Here is a 13,122-nt window from a genome sequence, read left to right on the forward strand (position 1 = left end):
AGCGCGCCCCCCGCCGGCTCCCTCTGGGGTCCTGCCTGTTGCAGGCCGCGGCGGAAACGCACGTAGCCCCTTGCTCTTCGTCGGCCCTTAGGCTGGGAGTGCTGTGCACAAAGCCTTCCAGCCGCGCTTTCCATACGGGCTCTTGGGTACGGCGCCGAACCTTAAGCTGACAGCTGCTAGACTTTTTAAGGCACCTCTTGGCTTCGCTCTGGAGGTCGGGCGCACTCTCAGCAAGGGCGGCAGAAGCACTGGGGGAACGGACCAAGTCACCCCACTCCCCTGAAAGCCCTAAGAGCTGCTGTACCCTCGGTCAGGGCTTCCTAAGCGCACGTACCTCACCCCACCCCCACTCCCTCCCTCTCAAAATGAGCTGATGAGGCCCAGGCCCCTCTCAGGGCAGGCGGGGCCACTAGCGAGTCCCCAGAGCTGAGTGCTGGACGTCTGGGTGGGCCTAGTGGGGCTGTGGCCCTATCAGCACCCAGCTGGGTGACCCTTGGCAAATGTTACCTTCCGACCCTCAGTGTCCTCAAGCATAAAACAGTCTTGGAGCCTGTCTCACAGGCATGCGATGACTTAAAGAACCAGGCCAGGAAGGGGTAGGGGAGCTTCCGGAGGAACCCCCTGGAACCACCAGGCTTTCATTATCTAGTAAGAGAAAGAGGCCCTGTCTGGAAGATTCCAGCTGACTGGACAGGGAGTTCCACTCCAGCTGTGTGAGGACCAAGAGTTACTCTCTAAAACACACCTCTCGACAGGCTGAAAACAGTAGTTAGGGCCTCTGAAGATTGTTGAAGTCCTGGGTTGAGTCTGTCTCTGGAGAAGCAGGCCTGAGTGTTAAGAAGTCTTTGTCATGCACCTAGAGAAGATCCTCTTGAGTGTCCTGAAAAGCCTCTGTGGAGGTATGATGAGTAGAGAAAGGGGAATCTACTGGGCATTTCCTCCAGGGCCTGCCTGCATCTTCAGACCCTGTATGAAAGTTCCTCTTGTTGTGCAAGGTCATTTCCACTGATACACCAAGGTGAGCCAACTGTGCGCCTCTGTGGCCTGGTCCTCTCCATCTCACTGAGTTTTCTCAGCATGGAGTAGACCTTAGTCTAATGCCTTTGGGCAAAACTTTGTCGGGGAGCCAGGCCCCAGGCTGGCCCTCTCCACACACCCCTGGAGGACAGTGCAACAGGACTGTCACCTCCTGCCCCATCTGTGTGGCTAGGCTGATGGAGAAGAGATTGAGGCAGATGGTGGGGGGTGACCTGAATGCATCTCAGCTCCATTGCGTGCTGCTCAGTGGTTTGGAGCAGAAGACTTCACCTCCCTGAGCTCCAGTTTTCCTCTGGAGTATGAAGGGAAAAGTGTTGCTACCTCACATTGCTTTAGTGAGGATTGAACAAGATGAGCCCCTTAAGCATCCACAAGTAAGGTTCATGACTGCAAGGAAGGAGTTGGCCCCAGAATCTGGAGCCTGGGCAGGTGAGGGAGTTATGTGCTGAGAGGAGAATGAGGGTAGGGGTGGGACAATGAACAGTGAGCAAAGCAGGCCAGTGCTGGGTCAGGACACATCCTCTTCTTGCCCTACACAGCACCACAGCCCTGAGGAAGTGAATGGGACCCTGCTAGTGTTCTCATCCTGGACATGGGGTGAGAAGCCCAGGGATTGCGGGCTGATTCCCCATTCTGCTTTGTCCCTGGGAGAATCGTCTGCCCCTGAGAACATCCTCATAGGCAAAGGCCTGGATTTAGCCAGCCAGAACTCTTCTGTCAAGTAGACTCCGCCTGCTCCGGGAAGCTATGAACACTGCAGCAAGAGTCATAGTCACAGTTGATGCCTGGGAACATGGCTACAGGGAAGGCAAGGCCCAGGGTCCTAGTGACAGTGAAAGGCAGGTGCCGCAGAAGCAGCTCCCTAGAGGACTGCAGTCGGTGTGTCAGGCATATGCAAGTGAAGTGCCCCATTGCATTCCTGGATCTGCAGAGCAGCTGCTGCACTGCTGGCCCAGGGCCACCAGAGGAACCAGCCACACCTGTTCTCGTACCACACCCTGCACTTGAGTCCTAAAGAAGAGGGTGGAGGTGGATCCCCATGTTCCAAAGGGGCCTCTAAGGTAAATGCTTTGGACATGGGAGCACATCAGCAAGAAATCTGCCTCTTAATCACAGCAGGTGCCAGCCAAGCTGGGGGTCAGGGACTTCTAGAGTCTTAGACCTAAGCCCTCTTCAGGGAAGTGCCCTATGCATCTAGTCCTGCCTCCCCTGTCTGCAACACAGGGAAAGTGAATCCAGGGAGTTTATGGGATCGAGAGGCACAACCTAGAACAGGTTGGTACAATTTGTATTCCCCCTTCAGAGACAAGGAAGTGGGCCTGAGACTTCGGTAACACATTCCTAAAGACACTGCGGTAAAAGGGCAGGAGGTGCCTGATCTGGTCTGGCTGACCCAATGTCCATGCATGTCTGCATCCACCTCCCTCATTGTACAGATGGGGAAACAAGGCAGGAGAGCTTGTGACCCTACTCAGGACAGTTCCCTGCTCAGCTCCCTGAAAGCAGCCAGGGGCTTGTGTGGCCATGACCACATGCCCAGAAGGGAGCGGCTCAGGTAATGGCCTAGAACCTGGCATCGCACGTCCCGCCTGTCGTAATTAGCAATGTTCTCTGGCTAAAGCCAGGGAATGTCATTATGTGGGCTGGCAGACAGCTGAAATCCGATTAGAAAGACCTTGCTTGCTGGGATATAGCTTGCTTGCTGGGCAGAGTTGACAGCCTGAGCAGCAGAGGGGCTTCCCACCTCTCTAATGTTCCTGAGCCCTAACCCCAGCTCTGGGCAAGGTAGAAAGGCAGCATTCATCAGCTCAGCCCCCAAGTCAGGCCAAGACAGAGGCAGCACCCTCTGACACAGATTCCTCCGTCCCTGCAGGCTGCCTTTAAAAATACCTCTAAGAGGGTGGTAGATATGGTCAGTGGGCAGCCAAGACAGGGGACCAAAGGTGGTGCTCCCGAGTAGGTTTTGAATGAGGGGCAGGATTGGTACTGTGCCTGTCCCAAGAACAGCTGTTCTGGAGCCAGTGAGGGAGGAGCTGAGTGGCTGCCTGTGTGGGTGTTGCCGGGGTTCCACCACCGTGTGTCTGATGGGGCTCGCTGAGAGCCTGGAGGAGGCACAGGTTTGGTGAGATGGGCTGCAGGAGTGGGAGGAGCTCCTGCCATGCACTTGACCCAATGCTACCCTGGGCAAGATCCTTCTCAGCCTAAGGGTTGCCATTGTGGGGTGTTTCATGAGGCTAACGGGACTAGGGACCCACAAAGTGCTCAGGAGCTATTTGTCACTGCTGTGATCATCATTCTCCATGTATGGCATCTCCTCTTCCAGACCTTCTGCCCCCTGAGGTGTGCAGTCTTCTCAACCCAGCAGCCATCTACGCCAACAATGAGATCAGCCTGCGTGATGTCGAGGTCTATGGCTTTGACTATGACTACACCCTGGCCCAGTATGCAGATGCACTGCACCCTGAGATCTTCAGTGCTGCCCGGGACATCCTGATTGATCACTACAAGGTGAGGCGAGCCCTGGAAGCCGGGGAGTGGCACCCAGCCTGACCTAAACCCCAGGCTGAATCATGGGACTCCCCTGACCCCCTGGGCAAGAGCTGGATCCCCCAAGGGGGCCACCCAGCCAGCAGGAATGGGCAGTGCTGCTGGCTGAGGCCTGGTCTTTTTTGCTCAATAGTACCCAGAGGGAATCCGCAAGTATGACTATAACCCCAGCTTTGCCATCCGTGGCCTCCACTATGACATTCAGAAGGTGAGTGACTAGATGTGGCCTCCTGGGCTCTCCTTGCCGGACATGTATGGGAACTTGATCCTTGCCCTCTTTTCCCCGAAGGAGAGTCTCATCTCTGCCCCCTTGATCTCAGCGCTGTAGCTTCCTCTTGCTTTTCACCTGCTCCCCTGAGGACCCTCCATGGCAGCTTTGTCATGGGGTCTAGCAGAGGCTGGCTCAGGGATAGGGTTAGGGACACCAGTGAGGTGTGTAGCCCCTCTGCTTCTCAGTGGCAAAATCTGCCTCCTCACTGCCGGCCTGCCCCCCGTGTTCCCCCAGAGCCTTCTGATGAAGATTGATGCCTTCCATTATGTGCAGCTGGGGACAGCCTACAGGTCAGTACTGACCTTGGCCTGGTCCCACCCCAGCTACCACCTTGCCCGGGCTCAGAGTGATGGTGTCTGTGCCCCCACTCAGGGGCCTCCAGCCTGTGCCAGATGAGGAGGTGATCGATCTCTATGGAGGCACCCAGCACATCCCGCTCTACCAGATGAGCGGCTTCTACGGCAAGGTATTCCCTTCACCTTGCTCCTGAAGAGGCCACATAGATGCTGGCTCCCCTCAAGGCAGTGCTGGGCCCTGACCCACCGCTGAGCTCTGCCTGTCCCAAGGAAGATTTGGAGCTTGTGGGCCCCAGTGCTGGGGTGGTGGGGTCAGAAGGATGGCTGAGCTGTGACCCCTCCTCAGGGCCCCTCCATCAAGCAGTTCATGGACATCTTCTCACTGCCGGAGATGGCATTGCTGTCCTGCGTGGTGGACCACTTCCTGGGCCACGGCCTGGAGTTTGACCAAGCACATCTCTACAAGGACGTGACGGTAGGGATTCTGGGACTGCCACTTAGCTGGCAGGAGAGCAAAGTCCAGCCATGACAGGATAGACCCTTCTGGACCCCACTGTTCTCTTACTGCACCCCCTCCTCCCGGGTCTTCCAGGACGCCATTCGAGATGTGCATGTGAAGGGCCTCATGTACCAGTGGATTGAGCGAGATATGGGTAAGGGTGTGCAGTACCCCTCCTTTGGCATGCCTGAGCAGGAGGCAGAGCTGCCCCTCACGGACCCTCTTCCCCCTCAGAGAAGTACATCTTGAGAGGAGACGAAACGTTTGCAGTTCTGAGCCGCCTGGTAGCCCATGGGAAACAGCTGTTCCTCATCACTAACAGTCCTTTCAGTTTTGTGTGAGTCCAGCCCCCCAGAGGGAGGGAGGGGAGGACTGCAGCCCTGGGAGTGGTGGCTGGACCGCCTGCAGCCTGTGCCTCACTTCACAGGGACAAGGGCATGCGGCACATGGTGGGTCCCGACTGGCGCCAGCTCTTTGATGTGGTCATCGTCCAGGCAGACAAGCCCAGCTTTTTCACTGATCGGCGCAAGTATGGGCCTGGAAGTGGGCAGTGGGATGGAGGAAGTGGAAGTCCCAGCCCCAGTGAGGGGATGTGAGGCACAAGGCCATGCTGGCCTTTGCTCCTCTCTGTGTCCGGGGTGAGAACGTTCCATTGCTAGTGGGCAGCCCAGTTGAGTCAGGGGGCTTGAGTGATGGGCTTGCAGCCAGTGGGGAGGCACAGACTGGAGACCAAGCCCTTGACTCTCACCCTAGGCCTTTCCGAAAACTCGATGAGAAGGGCTCACTCCACTGGGACCGGATCACTCGCCTGGAAAAGGGCAAGATCTATCGGCAGGTGAGGGCTGTCTGAGAGGACAGTGCCTGGCGGGGGCCTAGGCCTAACTGAGGCCCTGCACCGTGCGGCATAGCCCCATGGTGGCTGCTGGTCACCATGACAGAGGTGTTGACGGGGGAGCAGGTCTGGAGGTTCTGAGCCATGGGGCGAGGGTGCTTAGCTTCTCAGTCATGCTGCTGCCCGAGTTTGAATCCAGCTGTACACGGGAGCTCAGGGAGCCTGACCTAGTCGCCTTATCTCAGAAGCAGTGTGGCGTTCTCCTTGAGTTGTGATACAGAGACCTTCCACCGTCCTGCGTGCACTAAGGACCCAGTCGGTGGCACTGTGGTTAGTTGGGGCTGAGCAGTACCATGGGCAGACTCAGGGTGGGGATCCCCTTCCTGTCTGGCTAGGGAGATAAAAGGGGCTGGGCTGAAGCATTGGGTGGCCACAAATCGGAGCTGATTAAGGCATTTGGCCTTGACTGGAATGTGGAAATCCTGGCTGAGCAAGGCCTCTTAGGGGTAGAGATTCCAGAGGCCTTGGCACTGGGGGAAGCAAGCACTTAGCCAAAGGCAGTGTGGAGGTTCGCTGGCCTGGCCTGTAGGCAGTTCTCTCAGCGTCCTGCCTTGCTGCCCCCAGCCCCTCGGACATATGCTGGTCCCCTCAGTCTTGGCATCTGCCCATAGTGGAAGAAAGAAGGCACCTTTGCGCTGGGGATTTAGTTTAGTGCCATCACCTGCCTCACAAGTGCAAGGACCCGAGTTCGATCCCCAGTACCAAAAAAAAAAAGGCACCTTTGTAGGAATGTAAGCTTCTCTGCAGCTTCCAGGCAGTCTCTTAATCCCTGACATTCTGAAGTTTCTGTACACTGTGTGAGATTCTGGTTCTCAGGAGTCTCACCCTGTTCTCTGTCCCCTCTCCGTCTCCTGTCCCGCAAGATCCTCCCTTGCTCCAGGGTTCACAGCTTCAGCGAGTCTGTCTGCTTCTCACTTAATTTTTCCACAGCCACCCGTCCCAGCTGTCTTGCTCCTCTGAGGCTCCTGGGGACAGACATCTCTGCACTGTGCTTTACTGGGTGTACACCCTTGCTCCTGGGCCTGAGGGGGCTGCTGCACTTCCGGCTCTGGCCCTGTGACCTTTCTAATTGTGTTCAGGCCTGGCTAAGTGTTTCTTTCTCTGGCTTTGGAGCAGGGAAAGCCGACAGCCTGCCTGGCCAGGGATCTCTGCCATTGGTCTGCTGTTTGCCTGTGGGCTGAGGCAACAAGGATTTCAAAGCCTTTTGCTTTAGTGTGTGGGCCCTTCCCTTTGGTTTGTTTCTCATAAACAGGGACTTGATCTCTAGCCTGCAGTAGGGGTGAGGGTGTAGGGACGCGGCCCTTGGGGCTTAGGACCACAGCGCAGCCAGGCCACGGGAAAGGGCAGCCCGGCATCCGGAGGGCTGGTGCTAGCGGCCCCGAGGGAGCACAGTTGGCTCAGCAGCTCCCTCTCTGCTCCTAAAGGGAAACCTGTTTGACTTCCTGCGGCTGACGGAGTGGCGTGGCCCACGCGTACTCTACTTCGGAGACCACCTCTACAGTGACCTAGCGGTGAGGACAGGGCTAGGCCCCGGGGGCGGCCAAGGGTGGGGAGCTTCCGGCCGAGCTGACGCCAGTGCCACCCGCCCCCCAGGATCTCATGCTGCGGCATGGCTGGCGCACGGGTGCCATTATCCCCGAGCTGGAACGTGAGATCCGCATCATCAACACGGAGCAGTACATGCACTCGCTGACCTGGCAGCAGGCACTGACAGGGCTGCTCGAGCGCATGCAGGTGCAGGTAGTGGGCTGCCGGGAGGGGCCGGGGCCACAGCCTCCGGGCACAGAGTCACACTGTCTCCCTCCAGACCTATCAGGACGCGGAGTCGCAGCAGGTGCTGGCTGCCTGGATGAAGGAGCGGCAGGAGCTGAGGTGCGCACGGGGCAGTCAGGGCAGGGGTCCTGGCCCGGCCCCTCTGCTGTTCCCCTCAAGTGGCCCTTCTTCTCCCGCCCCAGGTACATCACCAAGGCCCTGTTCAATGCTCAGTTTGGGAGCATCTTCCGCACCTTCCACAACCCTACCTACTTCTCCAGGCGCCTCGTGCGCTTCTCCGACCTCTACATGGCCTCCCTCAGCTGCCTGCTCAACTACCGCGTGGACTTCACCTTCTACCCGCGCCGCACACCGCTGCAGCATGAGGCCCCTCTCTGGATGGACCAGCTGTGCACGGGCTGCATGAAGACACCCTTCCTTGGCGACATGGCCCATATCCGCTGAGGGTGCCTTTATTGTCCAGGACAGACCCCCGTCCCCTGCCCCGTCCACTCTGGACATCTGTCCAGAGAAGCAATAAAAGTGCTCGTCTCCCACATGTGCCTCTGCTGTGAGCTCAGCCCATCACTTGACAGCAAGGATCCTCTGGGTGTCAGGGAAGTCGTCTTCCAGGAGTGAGTCCTGGGAGAGGAAAGCCAGTTGCAGCAGGACCGGACGGCCCTGGGCCCCTTCCACACCCTCACACTCCCAGACTCACATCAAAGGGCTCGCAAAAGGCGTCATGGCTGCCAAAAACAGGGTTGGGGACAGAGACGAGGGTTGGGTTCCCTTCTTGCCATGGGGCGAAGTCATCGTCAGCATCTTCCTCTGCCTAAGAGGGATGACCGGTCTCACACAAGGTCGAAGGACCCTGACCCCAGCCACCACTTCTGTCCGCCAGCCCTACCTGGAAGGTGGAAAAGCCAAAGCCAGTGGGCTTGCCTCGGGCTTGGAGGTAGAGGGCTCCGGCCACCAGGCTGAGCAGTGCTCCAGTGGCTACCACAGCCCCCACACTTGCTGCTACAGGCCGGCGCTCGGGTGCTATCACTGCCCCCTGAGAACAAGGAGAGCGTCGCACACCTTGCCAAAGCGTCCCTCGCCCCTTACGGCTCCACCTTCTCCCCCAGACTCACAGCCTGTGGAGGTGTCAAGAGGGGGCTGGCGAGAGCATGGATGATGCCGTTGAAGGCAATGATGTCCCACACGATGACGTGCCTAACCACAACTGTCCCCGGAGGCTGCGGGGAGATAAGAGTCAGGCACTGCTGGTGGAGATGAGGCCTAGCAGGGTGCCGGCAGCAGCTAGACTTACCACAGGGGCCCAAGAACTGTTCTCAGGGCCCACGTCGCTGATGATAAGGCTGAGACCAGAGTGGGTAGGGAGCAAAGTACCCTGGCTGGCATTTGTGCTCAGGAGGGTGGTGTTGGAAGCGTGCAGCTCAAGGTCTGGGCCGCTCAGCGTCTGTGGGCGGAGGAAGGCCTGTTAGGTTGGGCCAGCCCAAGGGAGCAGAGGAGGCCTGTGGTGTCCATGCCCCTGCTGTACCGTGTTGTCCACAAAGGCTTCATTGACAGGGACAAAGAGTGTCTTGTAGGTGAGCTCATCGTCCAGGAAATCCAGGAAGTCCAGACCTTGCTTGGTAGCATTGGCATAGCCCAGCAGCATCTGGGAGGGTGAGAAGACGGGGCTGTGGGCAGGCTCCCTCCATGGGGATCCCAGCCACCTACACCCCACCCTGAGGCTGGCCCTCTGCACACCCCATAGAAGGTGGAGAAGTTGGCAGTGGCAGCCAGTACGTCAAGCAGCTTCCCGTTGCACGTGCTGATCCCATCACCCACAAAGCCGGCCCGACATCGGCAAGCCACATCTGCAGGGACAGCAGGTCAGTGACGCGGGGCGTTGGCAGGAAGGGGCAAAGTAGGGCGTGGGCTTGGTGGGGGCACGAACCTTGCGCACGGTAGCAGTAGGCATCCCAGCGCTCTGAGAGATTCTTGCGGGTGCCCAAACTGACCACACCTACCCGACCGTCACCGCAGTCTGCCGCCGGGAACACAACTGGGTGGGCGGCAGATCCGTCGGCCAGCCAGCCCATGAGGCACAGGTGGAAGCCCAGCTGCAAGGTAGGAGGGCATGCTGAGACCCAAGGCTCAACTCAGGGGCCCCCAAAGGCTTGGCTCTAACTCCTGGACTCACAAACCTGCTGGGCAGCAGAGAGCTGAGGGAGTGAAGCAAGTACACCCCCCTGGGCCCCACATGCCGCCTCAGCCTCTGAGAAGGTCAATCCATAAGGGACATCAGGGGCCTGGAGGTGGAAGACGCCGGCCCTCTTTTCTGCAGGAGAGAAGGGGTGGCATGGTCAGCCGGCCAGAACGCAGAGAGATGAAGCACCAAGCCAGAAGCAGGCAGGGAACACACCCTGGAAATGCAGGTCAGTGCACACGGCATCCGAGTGGCAGGGTGGCGGCCGGCCCAGGCAGCGGTCCACGGGTGGCTCAGCTTCTTCTAGACACTGTAGTCCGTCACCCACGTAGCCTGCATGGCACTCACAGCGCCGGGCGTTCTAGGGCAGGGAGGATAGTGGGTGTCCTCCAGAGACCAGGGCAGTGAGTCTGAGGGGCTGCCCCACCCTGGCCAAGTGGCTGTCCCGCCTGCTTACCGGGCCAGTGTACAGACAGTCGGCATGCTCGCTGCAGCCCCCGCGGTGGCTGTCTGCACAGGGGTTGCGGGCCCGGCAGCTCCAGCCGTCACCCTCGTAGTTGGGGAGGCACACACAGGTGACCACTGTGCCGACCTGGCTGCAGTTGGCATGCTCACTACAGCCCCCATGCCCATCCTGGCACAGGTCTGCCACTGAGGATGGACAGACAGTGGTCAGAGCAGGCGAGTGGAGAGAATGGGGTGCTTCCACCTGCACCACCCACGGTCACCTGCTTACCTGTGCACACACGGCCATCGCCTTCATAGCCCAGGCTGCACTCGCAGCTGTTGCCCGCACGGCACATGGCCTGGGGTGCACAGGGTGGGGTACACACAGGCTGCAGCTCTGTCCCCCAGGGCCCATCCCCACATGACCAGGTCAGTGCCTGTCCTCTTAGCCTCCACCTGCCCCAGCCACCCCTCAGGGCCTCCACCTGCACGTGGCGGGGCAGCCAAGTGTACACAGGTACACAGGTGTGCGGAGCAGGTACACTCACCCAGCTGCACCTCGCAGTGCGGCCCAGTCCACCCCTCATCACAGAAGCAGGAGCCGGAGCCCCCAAGTCCTTCATCACAGTGACCATGGGGGGTGCAGTGGCAGGCTGGGGAGAGGGACAGGCAGGAGGATAGAGGGGGACACACAGGCAAGGAAACTGGGGCAAGATGGGACAGGGCAGGGATGGCCCACCTTGGCATTGGGGTCCAAAGGCACCCGGGGCGCAGAGTTCACAGGCCGTTCCAGCAAAACCCGAATGACATCTACACTGCCCACTGCCGCTTATGCCATCCAGGCACACACCGTGGTCACTACAGGGGCTGCTGGGGCCACCGGGGCAAGCTGGGGGATGGGGTGTGAGAAGTGAGGTTGGGCAGGGGCTCTAATCAGGGCACCCATAATGCAGCCCAGCCCCCTGGTATCTGCCCCAACCATTGGCAGCTAAGCCCCTTCAAGGAGCACATACCTATGATGCTCCATACTGCTTAGGCCCCGCCAGGGCCTGGAGAGCACCCAGAGTCTCCAGCATTTCCCCAGCTTCTGCACCTGCTAAACCCACCCCCTGTGGCCATTCCCTGCAGGAAAACCTATTCTCTGCCCAGACCCCGCCCAGAGGACCCCAGTGCCCTTCCTTAGGGACAATGACCAGAGCTCAGCCCTTGCTAAATTGGAGGCTGGAGGAGCCAAGCCGGAGTCTGCACCCTCAGCCTGCTCACCTTGGCACTCACTGCCGTAGTGACCAGGACAGCAGCTAGGCTTCCAGGTGGTGGTGACACAGGAGCGCTGGCAGCCCCTACCCAGGCCTTGGGGCTGTCCCCAGAAGCTGGGCCGTAGCCATACACCGCCATGCATGAAGGTGCGCTGTGCGAGGCTCGTCCAGAGCTTCGAGTAGTAGCGCCAGCAGGCCTCAATGCTGCCCTGGGACAGGAGAAGTCCAGTCATGGGCAGCCTGAGCTCAGCGGTCCTTGGCCCCTGCCACCCCCTAACTCAGCCCCCAGTGCCTTACCTGCTCCCGTGAGCCCTCAGGACAGGGTGGCTCCAGCCCACAGATGCTGCAGGTCTTCTGGAAGGGGTAGAGGCCAACACCACAAGGTCAGGTGGATGCGGATGGGACAGATGGGCTCGGCCCCAGCTCACCCATCTCTGGCCCGTGGTCTCCCTCACCAGCCGCAGTGGCCGGGTCTCAAAGCGGTCACAGCGTGAACCAAGGCCTGGTGGCTCCAGCAGCTGGTCGATGCCGTAGGCCAGGCCACCCTCAAAGGCCAGGTACCGTTGTACAATCCGAGCATCATCTTCGCCCACCATGAGCTCACCCTGCAGGGGATGATGTGGGGCACTTGGGAGTAACAGGCTCTGCTACCCTCACTGCCCTTCCTGCCTCCTTAACCAAATCCTCTGCCCAGACTCACAGGCCTGCCACGGCCACAAGAGAAGGAGATGGGCGTCCCATGCATGGTTCGGAGTGGGCCCAGGTTGGGCAGGTCAGATGCCAAGGCCTGAACAGATGAAGCCACAATTGGAGCTGGGCGGGCAGGCTAAGCAGCAGGCAGTGGGGACCAGCCAAGGTCTGAGGAGCGCCCACCTCCACGTTGCGGATCACATGGCCACGGAGAATGGCTGCCAGCTTGTCCCGGTGGTCCTCGTGGTACAGCCAGGCCTGCCGATCCAGGGGCAGGGCCTGCAGGGCCGCGTCCGTGGGCCACAGCATCGTGAGGGGCCTGTGGGACGCATCTCGGAGCATGGGCAGGAGGCCAGACACCTGGGGTTGGGTTGGAGCAGAGACGTGGCCTTCAGCGACAGAGGCTGGACCACACTCGTCGGTGGCCATCCCAGGCCAGCAGCAGGCCCAGCACCCAGGATGCCTTCTACAGGTGCATGCGTGCACACCCGCCGTGAATGTGTAAGACTCACTAACACTGAACCCTATGGAGCCGACCTTTCCCAGTGAGAGACTAACAGCGGTAAATTAGAACCCCAACATGTGTCCTATTTAGAAGGTATTTAAGGGACACCGGGGAAAGTTGTGAGTTTCTTTCTGGGATTTTCCACATCAGGCTGCAGTCGACCCCAGGTAGCCGAAATTGGAGACAGTGAAACCACAGACAAGGGCGAATGCTGTACAAAGGCACACTTGCAGGGATACACTGGCACACACGTGTCGGGTCTGCAGGCTCACACACGGGTGTGGTCCAGTTTGCACAGACCTGCTCATTCCCAGGGGAAGGTGAGCAGATACGTAGGGGCAGTACCTTCACAAGGCGGCTGAAGATCTTGTAACCAAAGCTCTCGGCAGCAGTGGTGACATTGCTCTGGGGAAAGACCCTAGTGAGCAGCCGGGTCAGCGAGATGGGAGGACCCGGGGCCCCTCCTCATGCCTTCCTGCACGGGGGCCTGCGCTCTCATACCCGGGGGACTGCGATGGTATCAGGCTCCCAGTGGAGCACGTCTGGAGGTAGCAGGACACGGTCGATGAAGTGCAGGACTCCGTTCACTGCCTCGTGGTCGCTGCTCACCACCCGGGCAAAGTCATTGAGGTATATGCTGCCCTGCGGGGGGTGGGGGCGAGGGGCTGAATCCAGCTGATGGGGGGAGCTGGGCGTGGGTGTGTCGGGGACAGGGACAGAGGGAGGGAGGGA

The 13,122-nt window shown here is 59.5% G+C and overlaps 2 protein-coding genes across 7 annotated transcripts in view; one reads left to right on the forward strand and one right to left on the reverse strand.

Annotated features, from left to right (window-relative positions):
- The window catches only part of Nt5dc2 (5'-nucleotidase domain containing 2), a 9,175-nt gene extending 1,398 nt beyond the window's left edge, over positions 1–7,777 (forward strand). Inside the window, exons 2-14 of one of the 2 annotated variants that reach the window (XM_010643099.3) lie at positions 3,362–3,546; positions 3,719–3,793; positions 4,091–4,146; positions 4,229–4,322; positions 4,499–4,627; positions 4,745–4,805; positions 4,886–4,988; positions 5,079–5,180; positions 5,405–5,486; positions 6,968–7,054; positions 7,137–7,277; positions 7,351–7,415; positions 7,499–7,777. In XM_010643099.3, coding sequence (XP_010641401.2) covers positions 4,100–4,146; positions 4,229–4,322; positions 4,499–4,627; positions 4,745–4,805; positions 4,886–4,988; positions 5,079–5,180; positions 5,405–5,486; positions 6,968–7,054; positions 7,137–7,277; positions 7,351–7,415; positions 7,499–7,760 — 1,173 coding nt within the window. In that variant the 5' untranslated portion in view covers positions 3,362–3,546; positions 3,719–3,793; positions 4,091–4,099 and the 3' untranslated portion in view covers positions 7,761–7,777. Of the gene's footprint in view, positions 1–3,361; positions 3,547–3,718; positions 3,794–4,090; positions 4,147–4,228; positions 4,323–4,498; positions 4,628–4,744; positions 4,806–4,885; positions 4,989–5,078; positions 5,181–5,404; positions 5,487–6,967; positions 7,055–7,136; positions 7,278–7,350; positions 7,416–7,498 lie in introns of those variants that run through there. The other variant, XM_033756920.1, reaches the window with a different exon arrangement.
- Positions 7,778–7,847: 70 nt separating this feature from the next.
- The window catches only part of Stab1 (stabilin 1), a 26,221-nt gene continuing 20,946 nt past the window's right edge, over positions 7,848–13,122 (reverse strand). For 4 of the 5 annotated variants that reach the window (XM_010643096.3, XM_033756898.1, XM_010643095.3 and 1 more), the window contains exons 49-69: positions 12,892–13,032; positions 12,736–12,795; positions 12,069–12,245; positions 11,896–11,982; positions 11,651–11,800; positions 11,493–11,549; positions 11,203–11,404; positions 10,679–10,828; positions 10,488–10,592; positions 10,229–10,336; positions 9,950–10,143; positions 9,709–9,853; positions 9,491–9,624; positions 9,241–9,406; positions 9,051–9,160; positions 8,839–8,958; positions 8,608–8,757; positions 8,429–8,533; positions 8,203–8,349; positions 8,014–8,127; positions 7,848–7,937 (exon numbers count right to left, since the gene is read on the reverse strand). In XM_010643096.3, coding sequence (XP_010641398.1) covers positions 7,881–7,937; positions 8,014–8,127; positions 8,203–8,349; positions 8,429–8,533; positions 8,608–8,757; positions 8,839–8,958; positions 9,051–9,160; positions 9,241–9,406; positions 9,491–9,624; positions 9,709–9,853; positions 9,950–10,143; positions 10,229–10,336; positions 10,488–10,592; positions 10,679–10,828; positions 11,203–11,404; positions 11,493–11,549; positions 11,651–11,800; positions 11,896–11,982; positions 12,069–12,245; positions 12,736–12,795; positions 12,892–13,032 — 2,679 coding nt within the window. In that variant the 3' untranslated portion in view covers positions 7,848–7,880. Of the gene's footprint in view, positions 7,938–8,013; positions 8,128–8,202; positions 8,350–8,428; positions 8,534–8,607; positions 8,758–8,838; positions 8,959–9,050; positions 9,161–9,240; positions 9,407–9,490; positions 9,625–9,708; positions 9,854–9,949; positions 10,144–10,228; positions 10,337–10,487; positions 10,593–10,678; positions 10,829–11,202; positions 11,405–11,492; positions 11,550–11,650; positions 11,801–11,895; positions 11,983–12,068; positions 12,246–12,735; positions 12,796–12,891; positions 13,033–13,122 lie in introns of those variants that run through there. The other variant, XM_033756899.1, reaches the window with a different exon arrangement.

Source organism: Fukomys damarensis, unplaced genomic scaffold, assembly GCF_012274545.1.
Source record: "Fukomys damarensis isolate Sample0158 unplaced genomic scaffold, DMR_v1.0_HiC HiC_scaffold_28, whole genome shotgun sequence".
Lineage (NCBI taxonomy): Eukaryota > Metazoa > Chordata > Mammalia > Rodentia > Bathyergidae > Fukomys > Fukomys damarensis.